This window comes from Periophthalmus magnuspinnatus, chromosome 12 (genome assembly GCF_009829125.3).
Source record: "Periophthalmus magnuspinnatus isolate fPerMag1 chromosome 12, fPerMag1.2.pri, whole genome shotgun sequence".
In the NCBI taxonomy this organism is placed as follows: Eukaryota; Metazoa; Chordata; class Actinopteri; order Gobiiformes; family Gobiidae; genus Periophthalmus; species Periophthalmus magnuspinnatus.
In genome coordinates this window covers 19,410,150-19,430,370 of record NC_047137.1, presented here as the reverse complement: position 1 = coordinate 19,430,370, position 20,221 = coordinate 19,410,150, and the positions used below count along the sequence as shown (strand labels likewise).

General features: G+C 47.5%; 3 protein-coding genes across 3 annotated transcripts; 2 read left to right on the top strand and 1 right to left on the bottom strand.

Moving 5' to 3' along the window:
- The first annotated feature begins 52 nt into the window (after positions 1-52).
- Positions 53-2,932, top strand: ufc1 (ubiquitin-fold modifier conjugating enzyme 1). Its single transcript, XM_055225640.1, has 3 exons — positions 53-277; positions 1,730-1,980; positions 2,313-2,932. Exons 2-3 carry the CDS (start codon positions 1,732-1,734, stop codon positions 2,562-2,564), a joined length of 501 nt encoding a protein of 166 aa, XP_055081615.1. The 5' UTR covers positions 53-277; positions 1,730-1,731; the 3' UTR covers positions 2,565-2,932.
- An 856-nt stretch (positions 2,933-3,788) lies between these two features.
- cdc26 (cell division cycle 26 homolog) lies at positions 3,789-5,440 on the bottom strand. Its single transcript, XM_033975979.2, has 3 exons — positions 5,299-5,440; positions 4,250-4,334; positions 3,789-4,055 (listed from the first exon to the last, which is right to left on the bottom strand). The coding sequence occupies exons 2-3, from the start codon at positions 4,328-4,330 to the stop codon at positions 3,867-3,869; spliced, it is 270 nt and encodes an 89-aa protein (XP_033831870.1). The 5' UTR covers positions 4,331-4,334; positions 5,299-5,440; the 3' UTR covers positions 3,789-3,866.
- prpf4 (PRP4 pre-mRNA processing factor 4 homolog (yeast)) lies at positions 5,439-20,186 on the top strand. The gene is made up of 15 exons (XM_033975975.2): positions 5,439-5,519; positions 8,605-8,843; positions 10,894-11,068; positions 11,215-11,302; positions 11,524-11,603; positions 11,864-11,957; positions 12,174-12,268; positions 13,010-13,068; positions 14,223-14,337; positions 14,424-14,513; positions 14,761-14,883; positions 16,009-16,116; positions 18,713-18,831; positions 19,854-19,960; positions 20,045-20,186. Exons 2-15 carry the CDS (start codon positions 8,630-8,632, stop codon positions 20,129-20,131), a joined length of 1,554 nt encoding a protein of 517 aa, XP_033831866.1. The 5' UTR covers positions 5,439-5,519; positions 8,605-8,629; the 3' UTR covers positions 20,132-20,186.
- Positions 20,187-20,221: the final 35 nt, after the last annotated feature.

Genomic DNA, 20,221 nt, shown 5'->3' with positions numbered 1-20,221 from the left:
GTGTTTTTGTACAGACATGTTTGTCCTCTGGGGGCGCTCTCATATTATTGATACCGCAGAAGAAGAACAATTCCGGAAGTCCACGTCACTGCTGCAGAACCGGCACGCGCTCCAGCACCAGGACCAGAACCGGGTCTAAACCAGGACTAAACCAGGACCGGGGCTGTACTAGGTCTGTACCCGGAGCAGAACCGGGACTGTTGAAGTTCCGGGACAGGGTGAGCAGAGGATCCAGACCTGCTCCAGGACCAGGACAGGACCTGGAGTCCAGACCCAGGTTTGTCTCTCTTTGTGTGGTTCTGTTTCCTCAGCACCATCTCCTCCCTCATAAACACCAGGGTGGAGGAAGTACCATATTTTGCTACTAAAGTGAAAGTACAGATACCGGAGCAAAAAATACAAAAGTAAAAGTATCACATGAAAAATGAACTTAAGTAAAAGTATTAGAGCTTGAACTCAAACCGGATGTTTCCACGGACATGGTCAACATAACCCAACGATCAGATGAAAAGTACTTTTACTTCAGTCCAGTTCAAAAATGTACTGGAGTAGAAAGTACTATACTGCTCTAAATGTGCTCAAGTAAAAGTAAAAAGTACACACTGTAAAATGTACTTCAGTAAAGTACAGATACCTAAAGGTTCTACTTTAGTACAGTACTTATACTTTATACTTTATACTAGTAAATACTTATACTTTACTTCACCACTGCTTTAGACCATATTAACTATACACACATATACACACACACACACCCATACATACACACACATACACACCCCGACATACATACACACATATACACACACACCCCGACATACATACACATAGACATACATACACAGACATACACACCCCTACACACATAGACATACATACACACACACACCCATACACACACACATAGACATACACACATAGAAATACATACACACACATACACACACATAGATACACATAGACATACGCACACACATAGACATACAGACAGACATACACACACGTACACGCGTGTACACACACTCACAGATACACATACACACAGTCAGCATCACCTCCAGTCTCTCTCTCTAAAACCTCTGACCCCTCTGTGTGACTCTGACCCCTCTGTGTGACTCTGACCCCTCTGTGTGACTCTGACCCCTCTGTGTGACTGTGACTCTGACCCCTCTGTGTGACAGTGACTCTGACCCCTCTGTGTGACTCTGACCCCTCTGTGTGACTGTGACTCTGACCCCTCTGTGTGACTCTGACCCCCCCTGTGTGACTCTGACCCCTCTGTGTGACTGTGACTCTGACCCCTCTGTGTGACTCTGACCCCTCTGTGTGACTATGACTCTGACCCCTCTGTGTGACTCTGACCCCTCTGTGTGACTCTGACCCCTCTGTGTGACTGTGACTCTGACCCCTCTGTGTGACAGTGACTCTGACCCCTCTGTGTGACTCTGACCCCTCTGTGTGACTGTGACTCTGACCCCTCTGTGTGACTCTGACCCCCCCTGTGTGACTCTGACCCCTCTGTGTGACTGTGACTCTGACCCCTCTGTGTGACTCTGACCCCTCTGTGTGACTGTGACTCTGACCCCTCTGTGTGACTCTGACCCCTCTGTGTGACTCTGACCCCTCTGTGTGACTCTGACCCTGACCCCTCTGTGTGACTCTGACCCTGACCCCTCTGTGTGACTCTGACCCCTCTGTGTGACTCTGACCCCTCATGTTTCTGTTGTAGTGATGTGTGACGAGGCCACGCGGCGTGTAGTTGCTCAGATTCCACTCTTGAAGACTCCGGCTGGACCTCGGGAACCTGCACTTTGGCCCTCTCGCCTGAAGGAGGAGTATGGAGCGCTGATAAAGGCAGTGGAGCTGAACAAAGCGGCGGATTCTGATTGGTTCAGATTGGAAGCTAACGCTGACGGGACTCGGTGGAGCGGAGTGTGCTGGTTTATTCACGAGCTGCTCAAGTACGAACTGCAGCTGGAGGTATCCCTGTGTTTATTAGATTATTATATCATTATAAGCCCGCCTTCACACATACCTCACACATACCGCAAAACCCGCCTTTTTAGATGAGCTTAGTCTGTTTAATGTTCTTATAATAGTATTAATGTTGTTTTTATTGTGTTTATGCCCTGTAAAGCGATCTTGGCTGTTAGCTAGGGTGTGATTATTATTATTATTATTATTATTATTATTATTATTATCATGATCATGTAACCCCTCCCTGCCTCCATCAGGGACACACTGCCCCACTCGTCGATTCCTCCGCTTATTGTAATAATCATATCATCGTTGTAATTCTTTGTTTCCTTAAGGTACAGCTGACCGTGACGTACCCGACCACAGCTCCAGACCTGATCCTTCCCGAGCTCGAGGGCAAAACGGCAAAGATGTTCACAGGAGGAAAGATCTGCCTGACGGAGCACTTCCACCCGCTGTGGGCCCGGAACCAGCCGCGCTTTGGCATCGCCCACGCCCTGGCGCTGGGGCTCGGGCCCTGGTTAGCCGTGGAGGTGCCCGACCTCATCAGCAAAGGGCTCATCACGCACAAGGACGGGCAGAGTTAGCACATGCTGACACACACATGCTGACACACACATGCTGACACACACATGCTAACACACACATGCTAACACACACATGCTAACACACACATGTTAACACACACATGCTAACACACATGTTAACACACACATGTTAACATACACATGCTAACACACACATGCTAACACACACACACACACACATGCTAACACACACACTGCACCATAGTTCCATGTCTGCTTCATATTTCTGATGTCTTTGTGTGTAAATTGTGCGAGGGGGCGTGTCCAAGCCTCTGATTGGTTGTGTGGATCCATCTGATGCTCCTCTGTTCTTCTGTAGAGTCAAATAAACGATAGAACAATCATGCCTCCACGTTTGTTGTCGTGTTTGTCCTGTGTGAGTCCTCACCTGAAATATTCAAATAGTCTTCAGACGTGTTTTCTGTCGGCTCCATCAGGCTCTAAACACGTCTCATTTTGTTCTGCAAACTGGACTTTTGTGTCTTTCTCTCATGTTCTAACGCTGTTCCCTCGTCAAGATTAAGAGGTTTTAGGCAAGGCAAGTTTATTTGTGCAGCATAATTCATACACAAAGTGTTTAACAGAATAAGAAAGGCATTAAAATCACAATACAACAAATCAGAATATAAATAAACACAAATAATCATAATAAATTGTGTGTTTCTGGATGTTTTTATGGGTGTGTGTTTCTGGGTGTGTTTATTGGTGTTTTTCTGGGTGATTTTCTGGGTGTTCTTCTAGAGGTGCTTCCACAGGTGGCTTTAACACCCCATAGAAGTAAACACCTCCTCTTTAATACCCCATAGAAGTAAACACCTCCTCTTTAACACCCCATAGATGTAAACACCTCCTCTTTAATACCCCATAGAAGTAAACACCTCCTCTTTAATACCCCATAGATGTAAACACCTCCTCTTTAATACCCCATAGAAGTAAACACCTCCTCTTTAACACCCCATAGATGTAAACACCTCCTCTTTAACACCCCATAGATGTAAACACCTCCTCTTTAATACCCCATAGAAGTAAACACCTCCTCTTTAATACCCCATAGAAGTAAACACCTCCTCTTTAACACCCCATAGATGTAAACACCTCCTCTTTAATACCCCATAGAAGGACACCATCCACAAAATACACTGGGATTACATTTCATCTCATTTTATTACAAAAATATGTACAAACATGTTTAACCCCACAGACCAGAGACACCGGGCTCTGATTGGCCGGGCTCTGATTGGCCGCTGAATCCAGGGCAGGCAGAGTTCTGTTGCAGACTTGTTTCCAGAGGGAGGTTAAAGGTTAAAACTGCAGTGAGTTAAAGAGCCCGGGCAGCGTGTTGGGTTTGGGGTGGGGCTTGAAGCCGATTCGCTCGTTGATAAGTTCCGCTCTCGAAGATGATGACGTCGATGCTGAGGCTCCTCCGCCCGCGATGATGTCAGTGATGTCTGAGGCTCCAGACTCCGCCTCCTCGCGCTGGCGTTTTCGAGCCTTCGACAAAGACAGAAACAAGAGAAGTGACCAAACATTTGATTGGCCTGAAGGCCGAGGGGGCGGAATCTTTGGTCTAAGGTACACTTCATGTGCTATGGCGAAGATGGTCTCAGTCCTGGTCTCGGTCTAGTCCTGGTCTAGTCCTGATCTAATCCTGGTTTAGTCCCGGTCTAGTCCTGGTCCAGAATCACCTCCAGTTCTTTCTTGATGCTCTCAAACTCCTCACAGTCGTCGATCTTCAGCTCGATCCGAGTTGGTTTCCTCCTCAACATTGTCCTGAGAATCACAGAATCAGATCAGTCACAAAGCAGAAGTTAGTCCTGGTTCGGTCCTGGTTTAGACCTGGTTCGGTCCTGGTTTAGACCTGGTTCGGTCCTGGTTTAGACCTGGTTCGGTCCTGGTTTAGACCTGGTTTAGACCTGGTTCGGTCCTGGTTTAGACCTGGTTCGGTCCTGGTTTAGACCTGGTTTAGACCTGGTTCGGTCCTGGTTTAGACCTGGTTTAGACCTGGTTCGGTCCTGGTTTAGACCTGATTTAGACCTGGTTCGGTCCTGGTTTAGACCTGGTTTAGACCTGGTTTAGACCTGGTTCGGTCCTGGTTCAGTCCTGGTTTAGACCTGATTCGGTCCTGGTTTAGACCTGGTTTAGACCTGGTTCGGTCCTGGTTTAGACCTGGTTCGGTCCTGGTTTAGACCTGGTTCGGTCCTGGTTTAGTCCTGGTTTAGTCCTGGTTTAGACCTGGTTCGGTCCTGGTTTAGACCTGGTTTAGACCTGGTTCGGTCCTGGTTCGGTCCTGGTTTGGTCCTGGTTTAGACCTGGTTTAGACCTGGTTCGGTCCTGGTTTAGTCCTGGTTCGGTCCTGGTTTAGTCCTGGTTCGGTCCTGGTTTAGTTCTGGTTCGGTCCTGGTTTAGTCCTGGTTTAGACCTGGTTTAGACCTGGTTTAGACCTGGTTTAGACCTGGTTCGGTCCTGATTTAGACCTGGTTTAGACCTGGTTCGGTCCTGGTTTAGACCTGGTTTAGACCTGGTTCGGTCCTGGTTTAGACCTGGTTTAGACCTGGTTCGGTCCTGGTTTAGACCTGGTTTAGACCTGGTTTAGACCTGGTTCGGTCCTGGTTTAGACCTGGTTTAGACCTGGTTCGGTTCTGGTTTAGACCTTGTTGTGTGGCATTCATCCCCACGGGGCTAATGCTAAGCTAACAGGCTAACTCATCACAAACTATTTTTAAACAAACTTTACGTGCGCGTGTCCTGGGGCGTGCTCCTGATGCTCGTGCCCGCTGTGTCCCAGACCTGACCCGGTTTGGCCCCGTTGTCCCGGTTTCGCCTAGTCTTTGTAGATGTTAGGTGTATTTTTCGCTTTTCGCGTTTGTCCCGGAAGTGGCTGTGAAACCCGGAAGAAGATCCGTGTCGTCTTCCGGTGCGCGCCGTGTGCGTTTGTGCAGCTCGGACTCGCCTCAGGTCAGAGTTTACTGAGTTTACTGGGTTTTCTTTATATGTACTTCACTTTTTCACACAAAAATGAGCGGAGAGTCCCGCGTGGATCCGACTCTCGTGTGTGTGACGTTAGATTTGATTTAAATTGATTTAAAGCGGGTTATTTGTCTAATCTCAGACCAATCAAACTGGCGCAAATTGAGGCGCAAACGGGCCAAGCTGCGGCGCTTTTAACATTTAAACTGTGACTTTAAACACAGTTTAAATGTGTGTGTTCACACTCACACACATTTAAACTGTGTCTAAAGTCACGTGTCACACAAACGACACGAGGGGGACGTTTGTGCACAAAAACAAACAGATCTGAAATCAGAACAGTTAATAATGCAGTGTTTTATTTACACTTGTTTTTATCATAATGCAGTGTTTTATTTACACTTGTTTTTATCATAATGCAGTGTTTTATTTACACTTGTTTTTATCATAATGCAGTGTTTTATTTACACTTGTTTTTATCATAATGCAGTGTTTTATTTACACTTGTTTTTATCATAATGCAGTGTTTTATTTCGAGTGCATTGGTCCAAAAGCTCCTCCTCCTCAATCCCACTGTCACGTCTTCCGAGGAGGAAGCAGAAACTGGGGACCCAGAGGCGGACTCGTCCATCACCCTGGCTGAAGTCACTGAGGTGGTTGGCAAGCTCCTCGGTGGCAAGGCTCCGGGGGTGGACGAGATCCGTCCTGAGTACCTCAAGTCTCTGGATGTTGTGGGGCTGTCTTGGCTGACACGTCTCTGCAACATCGCGTGGCGGTCGGGGACAGTACCTGTGGAATGGCAGACCGGGGTGGTGGTCCCTCTGTATAAGAAGGGGGACCGGAGGGTGTGTTCCAATTACAGGGGAATCACACTCCTCAGCCTTCCCGGTAAGGTCTATTCCAGGGACTGGAGAGGAGAATCCGACCGATAGTCGAACCTCGGATTCAGGAGGAGCAGTGTGGTTTTCGTCCTGGTCGTGGAACACTGGACCAGCTCTATACTCTCCATCGGGTCCTCGAGGGCTCATGGGAGTATGCCCAACCAGTCCACATGTGTTTTGTGGATCTGGAGAAGGCATTCGACCGTGTCCCTCGTGGTGTCCTTTGGGGGGTGCTCTGGGAGTATGGGGTCCGGGGCCCTTTGCTAAGGGCTGTCCGGTCCCTGTATGACCGGAGCAGGAGCTGAGTTCATTGCCGGCAGTAAGTCAGACCTGTTCCCGGTGCATGTTGGACTCCGCCAGGGCTGCCCTTTGTCACCGGTTCTGTTCATTATATTTATGGACAGAATTTCTAGGCGCAGCCACGGGCCGGAGGGGGCCTGGTTTGGGAACCACAGGATTTCATCTCTGCTGTTTGCAGATGATGTTGTCCTGATGCTTCTTCGAGCCAGGACCTGCAGCACTGGGGCGGTTTGCAGCCGAGTGTGAAGCGGCTGGGATGAGAATCAGCTCCTCCAAATCCGAGGCCATGGTTCTCGACCGGAAAAAGGTGGTTTGCTCTCTCCGGGTGGGTGGTGAGTCTCTGCCCCAAGTGGAGGAGTTCAAGTATCTCGGGGTCTTGTTCACGAGTGAGGGAAGGATGGAGCGGGAGATTGACAGGCGGATCGGTGCAGCGTCTGCAGTGATGCGGTCCCTGTATCGGTCCGTTGTGGTAAAGAAGGAGCTGAGCCGGAAGGCGAAGCTCTCTATTTACCGGTCAATCTACGTTCCTGCCCTCACCTATGGTCATGAGCTCTGGATAATGACCGAAAGGACAAGATCGCGGATACAAGCGGCTGAAATGGGTTTCCTCCGCAGAGTGGCCGGGCGCACCCTTAGGGATAGGGTGAGGAGCTCGGTCACACGGGAGGAGCTCGGAGTAGAGCCGCTGCTCCTACACGTTGAGAGGAACCAGTTGAGGTGGCTCGGGCATCTGCTCAGGATGCCTCCTGGACGCCTCCCTAGGGAGGTGTTCTGGGCATGTCCCACCGGGAGGAGGCCCCGGGGAAGACCCAGGACACGCTGGAGGGACTATGTCTCTCGGCTGGCCTGGGAACGCCTTGGGGTCCCACCGGAGGAGCTGGAGGACGTGTCCGGGGTGAGGGAAGTCTGGGAGTCCCTGCTTAGACTGCTGCCCCCGCGACCCGGCTCCGGATAAGCGGAAGAAAATGGATGGATGGATGGATGGATGGTCCAAAAGCTAAAACCTCTCCTCTTTCAGTTTCAACCATTTTAAACACATCTGAGCCTTTTCTCTGTGAATAAAAACAGATGGACAAAAACAGAGCCGGTCTTTAGAACGACTCTTTGACATGACCTGATCCAAAAGATTCGGATCCCACAAAGAAGCCGAACGTCCCGTCACTAAAACAAACCCAAAGCCACGAGTCGAACCTGTGTCTGCTCACGTCTCTGTGATTAGAACAGTCTGACCTGCTTCATGTTTCACATCACACGAGGAGAGTACTGAATATTTACACGAGTAAAAGTACAAAGAGTACTGAATACTTACACGAGTAAAAGTACAAAGAGTACTGAATATTTACACGAGTAAAAGTACAAAGAGTATTGAATATTTATACGAGTAAAAGAATGGCTGTCCAATCAGAGCAGCCGATGCTGTGATGTGTTTGTAGCTTTATACATTATTAATCTTTTTATTGGCCCTTTGTTTATTTTCTTGTGCCTTTTTTAACATAATCTTTTACTGTTATTAATTGCATGCTGTTTTTAATAACCTGTCTGTTTTAATTATTTCGTTTGTTTTCGCTATGATTCACTGCTCAAGACTCAATGCTTTTCTACCTTTTTACCGCACCTGTAAATGCACATTTATTTTTATTTTATTCTATGTGTCCTCTGTAAATTATTTAAATTGGATCATTTCAGTCCTGGAGTTGTCACTTATCTCGACTGAACTAAAGGTAAAAGGAGCTGTTAACATGAAAACTACCACTTGATGACATCACAAGGTGGAACAGAGCATTTTGAGCTTTGGAGACGTTACAGACTAATAATAAAGTGTGAAACGTGTGAATGAAACGTCGCTCCCATGTGCTTTTGAGGAGGATAAAGAACCTTGTGTTGCTCCTCAGGTTTGATCCTCGTTTGTTTGGAGTCATGTCGGACGACGACGACACTCCGCTGGTGAAGAAGCCTCGGGTTTTCTACGGAAGCCTGGAGGACAAAGAGCGAGAGCGACTCAACGCCGAGTCCGGGTCTAAACCGGGACCAGAGTCTGGGGTCCAGTCAGGGATCCAGGCCGGGATTCAGGCCGGTATCCAGACCGGGATCCAGGCCGGGATTCAGGCCGGGAACATCAACATCTCCTCAGGTTAGAACAGGACTCAGACCCAGTCAGGCCCGGCTCTGACCCAGTTTTGCTCTGGTTGACTGTTTGGCTCCAAGGTTCTGTGGTCAACTCCTGGGCCTTTCTGTGTAGAGTTTGCTTGTCCCTCTGTGTTTGTGTGGAGTTTGTGTGGAGTTTGCATGTTCTCCCTGTGTCTGTGCAGTTTGCTTGTCCCTCTGTGTTTGTGTGGAGTTTGTGTGGAGTTTGCACGTTCTCCCTGTGTCTGTGCAGTTTGCTTGTCCCTCTGTGTTTGTGTGGAGTTTGTGTGGAGTTTGTACGTTCTCCCTGTGTCTGAGCAGTTTGCTTGTCCCTCTGTGTTTGTGTGGAGTTTGCGTGTTCTCCCTGTGTCTGTGCAGTTTGCTTGTCCCTCTGTGTTTGTGTGAAGTTTGCGTGTTCTCCCTGTGTCTGGCTGCATGCTCAGATCCTCCAGCTCAGATTGTTCTGACCAGGATGAGCTCAGGATCTGGGGATGAGTCCCACTGACGCTAACCCAGAGACGCTGGAGGTCGGGTCAAATGCAGTTTAACCCAGAGACTGACCCAGTTCTGTCTCTGTTCCGACCCTCTTCTGACCCAGTTCTGCCTCTCTTCTGACCCTGTTCTGTCTCTGTTCTGACCCTGTTCTTTCTCTCTTCTGACCCAGTTGTGTCTCTCTTCTGACCCAGTTCTGCCTCTCTTCTGACCCTGTTCTGCCTCTCTTCTGACCCTGTTCTGCCTCTCTTCTGACCCTGTTCTGTCTCTCTTCTGACCCTGTTCTGTCTCTCTTCTGACCCAGTTCTGTCTCTCTTCTGACACAGTTCTGTCTCTTCTGACCCAGTTCTGCCTCTCTTCTGACCCTGTTCTGACCCTGTTCTTTCTCTCTTCTGACCCTGTTCTGTCTCTGTTCTGACCCTGTTCTGTCTCTGTTCTGACCCTCTTCTGACCCAGTTCTGCCTCTCTTCTGACACAGTTCTGCCTCTCTTCTGACACAGTTCTGTCTCTCTTCTGACCCAGTTCTGTCTCTGTTCTTTCTCTCTTCTGACCCTGTTCTGTCTCTGTTCTGACCCAGTTCTTTCTCTCCTCTGACCCAGTTCTGTCTCTCTTCTGACACAGTTCTGTCTCTTCTGACACAGTTCTGTCTCTTCTGACACAGTTCTGTCTCTTCTGACCCAGTTCTGCCTCTCTTCTGACCCTGTTCTGTCTCTCTTATGACCCTGTTCTGACCCTGTTCTTTCTCTCTTCTGACCCTGTTCTGTCTCTGTTCTGACCCTGTTCTGTCTCTGTTCTGACCCTCTTCTGACCCAGTTCTGCCTCTCTTCTGACACAGTTCTGCCTCTCTTCTGACACAGTTCTGTCTCTCTTCTGACCCTGTTCTGTCTCTGTTCTGACCCAGTTCTGTCTCTCTTCTGACCCAGTTCTGTCTCTCTTCTGACCCAGTTCTGTCTCTCTTCTGACCCTGTTCTTTCTCTCTTCTGACCCTGTTCTTTCTCTCTTCTGACCCTGTTCTGTCTCTTGTCTGACCCTGTTCTGACCCTGTTCTGCCTCTCTTCTGACCCTGTTCTGTCTCTCTTCTGACCCAGTTCTGTCTCTCTTCTGACCCTGTTCTGTCTCTGTTCTTTCCCTCTTCTGACCCTGTTCTGTCTCTGTTCTTTCTCTCTTCTGACCCAGTTCTGTCTCTCTTCTGACCCAGTTCTGTCTCTGTTCTGACCCTGTTCTGTCTCTCTTCTGACCCTGTTCTGTCTCTCCTCTGACCCAGTTCTTTCTCTCTTCTGACCCTGTTCTGTCTCTCTTATGACCCTGTTCTGACCCTGTTCTGTCTCTGTTCTGACCCTGTTCTGTCTCTGTTCTGACCCTCTTCTGACCCAGTTCTGCCTCTCTTCTGACCCAGTTCTGTCTCTCTTCTGACCCAGTTCTGTCTCTCTTCTGACCCTGTTCTGTCTCTGTTCTTTCTCTCTTCTGACCCTGTTCTGTCTCTCTTCCGTCTCTCTTCTGACCCTCTTCTGACCCAGTTCTGTCTCTCTTCTGACCCTGTTCTGACCCTCTTCTGACCCGTGCAGGTGAGACTCTGGACATAGAGGAGCGTGTATGTGAGCGGTTGGAGGAGTTCGAGAGGCGGAGGAGGGCGAGGCAGATCACCGTCTCCACCGACGACACCGAGGTCAAAGCCGGACTCAGAGCTCTGGGAGAACCAATCACAGTGTTTGGAGAGGGCCCGGCGGATCGCCGCGAGAGGTACTACTACTACTGCTACTACTACTGCAAATACTACTGCAAATACTACTGCCACTGCAAATATTACCCATCACTGTGTTTGCAGAGGCTCCTGGAAAAGTACTCTGTACTGCTATAATTCTTCATAAATGTACTTGTGTACTCAGGCTGAGGAGTATTCTGTCGGTGGTTGGACCTGATGCTCTGAAGAAATCTCGAAAAGACGAAGAGCGAGGTCGAAGGTCACACGAAGAGGTCAGACACGTGTAGTACTGTAATACCACTAACGCTACTATAATACTACACATAGAGGTCAGAGTGTGTACTTTACATGGAACATGTGCACTAGTACTGTAGTACTTTACTACTGTAATACTGGTACTGTAATACTGTAGTACAGCAGTACTGTTTATGCTGTATAAGCCCCTCTATGCGTATGACTTCACTTACGGTTGTTGTGGTTGTCATGGTTACAGTGCAGTCAGACGTGGTACCATGAAGGCCACGCCTCTCTTCAAGAAGCTCGTCTGTGGTTGGCTCATTACTCTCTGCCCAGGTGAGTCAGGGGTCCCTCAGGGGTCTGTGGTCTGTGCGCTCTGTGCGGTGTCTCTGCGGTCTGTGCGGTGTCTCTGCGGTCTGTGCGGTGTCTCTGTGGTGTCTGTGCGGTGTCTTTGTGGTCTGTGCGGTGTCTCTGTGGTGTCTGTGCGGTGTCTCTGCGGTCTGTGCGGTGTCTCTGCGGTCTGTGCGGTGTCTCTGTGGTCTGTGCGGTGTCTCTGCGGTGTCTGTGCGGTCTTATACTTTGTGTGTTGTTTCCAGGGCGATGCGGCGTTTGGAAAACGCTCGGCTGCAGAAGGACGTCTCTGATGCAACGAAAGCCATGAAACAACAAGAACTTCACAAAGGACTCAGAGTGAGACGGGGACTGGACCGGGGACTGGACCGGGGACTGGACCGGGGACTGGACCGGGGACTGGACCGGGGACTGGACCGGGGACTGGACCGGGGACTGGACCGGGGACTGGACCGGGGGCTGGACCGGGGGCTGGACTTGGGACTGGGACTGGGACTGCGCCGGGGACTGGACCGGGGACAGACCCGGTCTCTGACCCGGTCTCTGTCGTTGTAGAACCTGAATAACTTCTGCAGTCAGATCGGAGACGATCGTCCAATCAGCTTCTGCCACTTCAGCCCAGACTCCAAAGTCCTGGCAACAGCCTCATGGTGAGACGCACAACAGACAACACAAAACACACACACACAACACACACACAAAACACACAACATAGCACATACACATGCACATATGTAACACACACAGACACACATTCTTTTGTCGTGCACGAGTTTTTAAATGTCAGGCCCTTGACACTGCACCAAACTCCACCTGCACACACAACAACACAACAATACAACACAACAATACAACACAACAATACAACACAACAATACAACACAACAATACAACACAACAATACAACACAACAATACAACACAACAATACAACACAACAATACAACACAACACAACAATACAACACAACAATGCATCTATGGACGGAGCCGCCGTGACAACAGCTGACCCCCTGACCCCCTGACCCCCTGACCCCCATGGTGTTTAAAACTCTTGTATCACACAAACCCTATGAGCTTTAAACTCCTCAAACACGCACTGGAGTTGTGTTTTGTTTCATTCACATGTTTGAGTCACTTTATTATTAGTCTGTTACATCTACAAAGATCAAAACACTCTGTTCCACCTTGTGATGTCATCAAGTGGTAGTTTTCAAGTGAACAGCTCCTTTTACCTTTAGTTCAGTCGAGGTGAGATACAACTCCAGGCCTGAAATGGTCCAGATGATTCTAGTGACGTTTAAACCCTGGGCTTGTCCAGCTTCATGTGAAGCTGAAGCTGAAGCTCTGGGGACGTCAGGATCTTTCATCTGTTCAACTGTTTTTGTTTCAGGTCTGGTTTGTGCAAACTCTGGTCTGTCCCCGACTGTAACCTCATCCGCACACTCCGAGGTAACACACATTCCCACACACATACATACACACCCCTACACATATACATACACACACATTCACACACCCCCCCACACACACATACATACACACATATACATACACACACACACACCTACACACCCCTACACACACACCCCCCCACACACACATACACACACTCACATACATTTATTGTTTGTTTTTTTTTTTGCTTCAAGTGAAAATAACAATGACTTGAGAACATGTTCTGTTAATAAATGTGACCATTATAAAAAAAACACATGAACCAACCTGAGAAAGCCCCAGAAAAAGGACACGATAAAGGACATAAAAAGACATAAAAAAGGACATGATAAAGGACATAAAAAGACATGATAAAGGACATAAAAAGACATAAAAAAAGGACATGATAAAGGACATGATGCATCAGCCTTCAGCTGTGCAAAATGCTATTCAGGTATTTGGTGTGAGCCGCTCGCGTGAGCCGCTCGCGTGAGCCGCTCGCGTGAGCCGCTCGCGTGAGCCGCTCGCGTGAGCCGCTCGCGTGAGCCGCTCGCGTGAGCCGCTCGCGTGAGCCGCTCGCGTGAGCCGCTCGCGTGAGCCGCTCGCGTGAGCCGCTCGGAGCCGTATCTTTTCTGACTCTGATCGGTGGCTCATCTTGTTGCTCTTGTTTTTCAAATCCATAATAATTCCACACATCAGACTTCACCTTCTCGAGTGGAGGATATAAATGTGTGACATCATCTGGATCCAGATCCACTGCCCACGAGTCGTGACGTGACTGAGGTGAAGAAACATCCACAATTCAGAACAGGCACAGACGCTCACAAGTGTCATTACTACGACAGAGCGCCCCCTTGTGGACAATCACCAGAACTAACATATAATTAAACTGGAACCATGAGTCAGTCCGGTGCTGTAAAGGCGAATATAACGGTGTGAATATAACCGTGTGCGACGATCACGATTATTAAAAATGATTCACACAGTGTTATTGTCGCGTGTACACCGTGTTATTGTCGCGTGTACACCGTGTTATTGTCGCGTGTACACAGTGTTATTGTCGCGTGTACACCGTGTTATTGTCGCGTGTACACCGTGTTATTGTCGCGTGTACACCGTGTTATGTCATGTGCTTTGTTATATTTATTCTATACATTATATTTGTTCAGGACACAACACAAACGTGGGCGCGATCGTGTTCAGGCCCAACGCCACAAGTACATCTGACGTCAATCTGGCCTCGTGTGCTGCCGACGGGACTGTGAAACTGTGGAACATGGAGAGGTACTATAGTAGTGTGTTTTTATATATATATATATATATATATATATATATATATGTACAAAAACATGTGAGTACTTTCGTTTCAGTGATGAGCCGGTGGCGGACATCGAGGGACACTCTGACAGAGTGCCCCGTGTGGCGTGGCACCCGTCGGGACGCTTCCTGGGAACCACATGGTAAAACTACTAAAACTACAACTATACTGTATTCAGACTTCAAGTACTGCAGTACAGTGTTTATTAATGTAACAGTTCAATTAGGATAATCCTTTGTACATTTATTATGTGTGTTGTATTTATGTGGTTTTAATATAATTATTTTTGCTTAGTTACAATAAGTTGTGTTTTAATTATTTTGTATGTTTTTTATTTGTATCATAAACTCGTGTTTATTTTAATAATTATTCTGTATTTTGTTGCTTAGTTACGATAACTCGTGGCGTCTGTGGGACCTCGAGGTTCGGGAGGAGATTCTGCATCAGGAGGGACACAGTAAAGGAGTCCACGACATCCACTTCCACCCAGACGGCTCCCTCACAGCGACAGGGTACCTTCTGTACTACTACTACTACTACTACTGTCCTCTCACAGCGACAGGGTACCTTCTGTACTACTACTACTACTACTGTCCTCTCACAGCGACAGGGTACCTTCTGTACTACTACTACTACTACTACTGTCCTCTCACAGCGACAGGGTACCTTCTGTACTACTACTACTACTACTGTCCTCTCACAGCGACAGGGTACCTTCTGTACTACTACTACTACTACTGTCCTCTCACAGCGACAGGGTACCTGTGACTCTGTGGTGAGGGTTTACATATGTGTGTGTATTTGTGTGTACATATATATAAGTATATACATGTATGTATATATATATATATATATACATATTTAATATATATTACATGGAGCTTTCACCTGTTGCTGGTCTGTAGTTCAGGTGTTCACATGTTTAGAGCCTTGGATCAGATGTGTCTGTATCTACTGTAAGTTTCAGACTAATATCAGCCGCATCAGCTAAATTTTAAAATAAAATCCATTTTGTACTTGTATAAGCCGCAGGGTTTTATGTTGTAACATGAGATATTTACACAGAAAGACGGTACATGGAGGTTTGAGTTTTAATTTAAGACACGTTTTTTTTTTTTTACAAACCTGGAAAGCGTGTTTATGCCTGAAAATCATCACAGGATGAACATACCTGCATGTTAAGAAAATAAGACGGCACTAACACGGGCCATTATTTCCTTTTGGTTTTTGTCGTCTTTTACATTGACTAAGTTCTTCCCGCTGCCGCCTCCAACGTCGCACCATCAGTTCATCGATGTAAAACTTGCGTGCAGTGGCTCTATTTCCTTCTTTATGGACAGATCCATTGCCTTTATCTTAAATCTGCATTATTTGCATTTCTTCGTGTGTTTTCCATGATGAGGGCGTGTGCATGATGAGCAAAATGACAGTTCAAAATCAAAACTAGTGTATTCTTCAGAGCATAATCTTTCCCCACGTCTGTCTCAATTTTGTGTTTACTGCTAGAGAGTGCCCCCTGGTGGCCGTTAGCCAGTAAAAATCTATAAATTAGCCGCACTGTTGTATCGGAGGCTTCAAAGCGTGGGGGGAAAAGTAGCAGCTTATAGTCTGAAAATGACGGCATGTGTTTGTTGCAGGGGCCTGGATGCGTTCGGTCGCGTGTGGGACCTGAGGACTGGACGCTGTGTTGTTTTCCTCGAGGGACACCTCAAAGAAATCTACAGCGTGAACTTCTCCCCCAATGGGTCAGAAATGTTACTACACCGGTGTTTTACCTGTGCTATTAATGTCTGTGTGATCCCTGTGGTCCAGGTGTGATCCTTAGTAAAAAACAATTCAAAACTGGATAAAAGCTGACAGATGCACTGTGATCCTGAGCTGACTGACATTCCTTCTATCTATGGCCTGTCAAAAATCCACAAAGGCGTACCCCTCAGACCCATTGTATGTAGCACAGATCACATGAGGTCAAACATCTGAAGACCATCCTGGCTCCTCTGGTGGACAACACGGAGCACCATATTGAGAACAAACATCTTCAATTTGATCCAGACCATGGTTTCATTTGATGTGACTTCTCTTTTCACGTGTGTCCACACATCAGTAGGAGGCGACTGCAGGAGACCAAGCTAAAAGAGAGAACTAAACTCACACCGGACCAAATCTGCTGGAAATTTGTCTCAATACCACATATTTCCAGTTTAGAGGAAACTTCTACAGGCAAATCCACGGCTGTGCCACGGGCTCACCTGTCTCTCCTATCATGGCTAATTTATACATGGAACAATGTATGTCATTTCCAGGCTCCGCCCACAAACTGGTATCGATATGTGGATGACACTGGACTAAAATCAAAATTCAGGATCTGGAGCCTTTTACTGCACGTATTAATGCTGTGGATCCAAACATCAAGTCCACACGGGAAGAAGCCAAAGAACAAACTGGCCTTTTTAGATTGTGCAGTAACAATAGGAGAGGACAGGCAACTCCAGGTAGAAGTTTACAGGAAACACACACTGACCAATACCTGCTGTTTGATTCAGAACATCCACTGCAGCACGAACTCAGAGTGATCCAGACACTACACCCCAGAGACACAAACACAGAGGGAAAAGTGAAGGAGGAGCAACACGTGGACAAAGTCCTCTCTGCTTGTTCAAAATGGGCCTTTGATAGATCGAAGAGAGACAAAAAACAAGACAACAGGGAATCTGAACCTAGAAGGAGAGGTGTTACCATCCCTTACACTGCGGGTGTGTCTGAAAAACTTCAGAGAATTTTCAGACTGTTTGAGATTCCCGTCTACTTCAAACCCACAAACACTTTAAGATAGAAACTGGTTCATCCAAAAGTCAAAACCCCGAGACACAAACAAAGTGATGTGTGTCCTCCATTCAGTGAAGAGTGAGAAACTAAACACACGCTCCATAAAAGAATGAACCATCAGAGAGAACAGCTCAGGACACAGTCTGTCCATCTGCGTCTCACAGACACTGACCACGAAAGAAGAACAGAGAGAGAGACAGAGCAGAGAAAAGAAATGGACTGAGACGAGAGAGAAAGACGAGATTTATGTAGGAAAGAGAATCATTAAACAGGAATGAGGCCTGAGACATGATCTGTCCACATCTATAACTCCCCCCTCAGACCCAAAGAGAACAAAAGAAACAGTAGGGCTAGCCACGATGCTAATAGCCAGTATGCTAATGTGTGTGAAATCGCCCATTAGGAGTCTGAATGATTATGCCAAGTATGGCACGGAGTAGAGCCGCTGCTCCTACACGTTGAGAGGAACCAGCTGAGGTGGCTCGGGCATCTGCTCAGGATGCCTCCTGGACGCCTCCCTAGGGAGGTGTTCTGGGCATGTCCCACCGGGAGGAGGCCCCGGGGAAGACCCAGGACACGCTGGAGGGACTATGTCTCTCTGGCCTGGGAACGCCTTGGGGTCCCACCGGAGGAGCTGGAGGACGTGTCTGGGGTGAGAGAAGTCTGGGAGTCCCTGCTTAGACTGCTGCCCCCGCGACCCGGCCCCGGATAAGAGGAAGAAAATGGATGGATGGATGGAAGTATGGCACAGTGCACACTTTGTTTATAGTTTGTTGTCTTGGTCTATTGAGCTCCTCCTTCAAACAGATATAAGGCAGTGTCCAGCAGGAATCTGACCAGAACTGAAGATGTACAGCCAGATGTCTTCAGTCTGAAACGTTTATCCAATTACAGATTAAAATTTATCTTTTACTGTGCTGTTACAACACAATAAGACACATTAAAACACAGCACAATATAACCTGTACCTGGGGCAGTTCTCCTTTTGCTTGTTTTGTGTTGATTGATTTGTCTGTTTCTATTTCATTATTGATTCTCTAACTTTCTCTTGGTTAAATCAATTCTCATGTTCAGCCCAAAGAGGCGACGCTGTTGTGATTTTGGGCTTTACAAAAATAAATTGAATTGAATGAATAACCTTGAACCATAAACACTGTAGCAGACGCACAGAACTACAGCTCAACTTCTCCCCATCGCAAAATCATCACAGAGCTGTTTTATCTGAACCACAGTCAAAATGTAACTAAGAACAAATATAACCCGGAAGTGTGCACTTTCTGTCTTAGAAGCAAAAATTTTGATTGGTGAAAATATATTTTATCAGGTTTAGGGATAGATTTGCTAACCCGGTTTTGTCTGAGCTATAATTTTTCGACATAAGAAAATTTAAAATGAAGTTATTATTTAACTCTATCTAATGGGTCTAAGCCCTGGAATGCAGAGTTTTTAGGGAGTCCCTAGATGTGACCTGTCATCCTGGTTTAGACTTGACCTTTCACCCTTTTGTTCTTTCAGGCACCACCTGGCCACAGGAAGTGCAGATAACACGTGTAAAGTTTGGGAGCTGAGGAACCGCAGGTGTCTGTACACTGTCCCCGCCCACCAGAACCTTCTGTCGGCTGCACGCTTCCAACGTAAATACTGTTTTTATTCACTCGTGAGTCCACAGGTCCTGCAGATGATGTCACCGCCTCTGAGCCTGTATGAGAGGCTGAGGCATACAAGGGTCAAGGGTCACGACTAGTGAAATTGTTAGTTTGGACCCGACTAAAATAAGAAACTCAAGTCACCAGAATAAAAACCACAATGACCCTGCAGACACTTTTATCACATACAGAGTCTGGATCAGACGCCGCGTTCCAAACAGGAAGTGATGAGGGGTGTGCGCTTCTGCCTTCGACTCTGGCTACAATGCACCTTCTGTGTCTCTTCTCTCTGTTCCTGCTGCTGTCAGACTCGTCATTTTGGTCTTAAATGTTTGTATTAACCTGCTCTACATGATCCTGGGGTTTTTAATCTGAGGTTCGGCTCCTCATACAGAGGGACCACTACCTCTGCCAGTCCAACGGTACTGTCCCAGACCACCACGCAATGTTGCAGAGATGTTTGAGCCAAGATCTACAGATTTAAGATATTCAGGATGGATCTCTTCCACCGCTGAGCCACAGAGGATCTTTAACCACCTCAGTGACTTCAGCCAGGTCCACCTCTGAGGCCTCCAGGTGATGGATGAGTCTGCCCCCGACTCCTAAGTCTCTGCTTCCTTGCGGAGATCCTCAAAGTATTCGTTCCACCGTTGACAACATCCCCAGTCGAGGTCAGCAGCTCTCCACCCGCACTGTAAACAGTGAAGCGGTGAAGCTATGCTTCCCCCTCCTGAGGCGTCGGACGGTTTGCCAGAATCTCTTTGAGGCCGTCGGATAGTCCTCCTCCATGGCCTCCCCGAACTCCTGCCACCCTTGACTTTTTGCCTATGCGACAGCACGAGCTGTGGACATTTGGCCCCCTGGTACTCGTCAGCTGCCTCAGGAGTCCCACAAGCCAACAAGGCTTTCAAACTAAATTATTTCACTGCAGAACCTCTATTATAAATCATATTTTTATTCTAATAAAGTGTCATGCATAGTTAGTGTTTTGACATTTTGTTTGTTTTTAGCAACTGACGGTCACTTCCTGTTGACCGGAGCCTACGACAACACGGCCAAAGTTTGGACTCATCCTGGATGGATGCCCCTGAAGACACTGGCAGGACACGAAGGAAAGGTCTGCTCCTGCCTCATACATTTACATGCGTTCAGGTGATGGGGTCGTCTGTGCGTCTACCTCATATTTACATGTTTCTTTCAGGTGATGGGGTTGGACATTTCTGCCGATGGAAAGTTAATTGCGACCTGCTCTTACGACAGAACCTTCAAACTCTGGATGTCTGAATGAACAGTTTTTATTTTGAAAATGTCTTGTTTCTTAAATAAAGTTCATATTTGTAAAAGTTGGGGTTTATTTCTCACTAAACAAAAGCGGTGA

What these genes read in the sequence shown, in the direction of transcription:
- ufc1 (XM_055225640.1), top strand. Translation starts at nt 1,732, where the DNA reads ATGTGTGACGAGGCCACGCGGCGTGTAGTTGCTCAGATTCCACTCTTG. An exon ending in AGTACGAACTGCAGCTGGAG is followed by an intron (nt 1,981 to 2,312) that starts GTATCCCTGTGT and finishes TGTTTCCTTAAG; the next exon opens with GTACAGCTGACCGTGACGTA.
- cdc26 (XM_033975979.2), bottom strand. Translation starts at nt 4,330, where the DNA reads ATGTTGAGGAGGAAACCAACTCGGATCGAGCTGAAGATCGACGACTGT. An exon ending in GCATCAAGAAAGAACTGGAG is followed by an intron (nt 4,056 to 4,249) that starts GTGATTCTGGAC and finishes TCTTTGTCGAAG; the next exon opens with GCTCGAAAACGCCAGCGCGA.
- prpf4 (XM_033975975.2), top strand. Translation starts at nt 8,630, where the DNA reads ATGTCGGACGACGACGACACTCCGCTGGTGAAGAAGCCTCGGGTTTTC. An exon ending in GAACATCAACATCTCCTCAG is followed by an intron (nt 8,844 to 10,893) that starts GTTAGAACAGGA and finishes TGACCCGTGCAG; the next exon opens with GTGAGACTCTGGACATAGAG. An exon ending in GTCCTGGCAACAGCCTCATG is followed by an intron (nt 12,269 to 13,009) that starts GTGAGACGCACA and finishes TTTTTGTTTCAG; the next exon opens with GTCTGGTTTGTGCAAACTCT.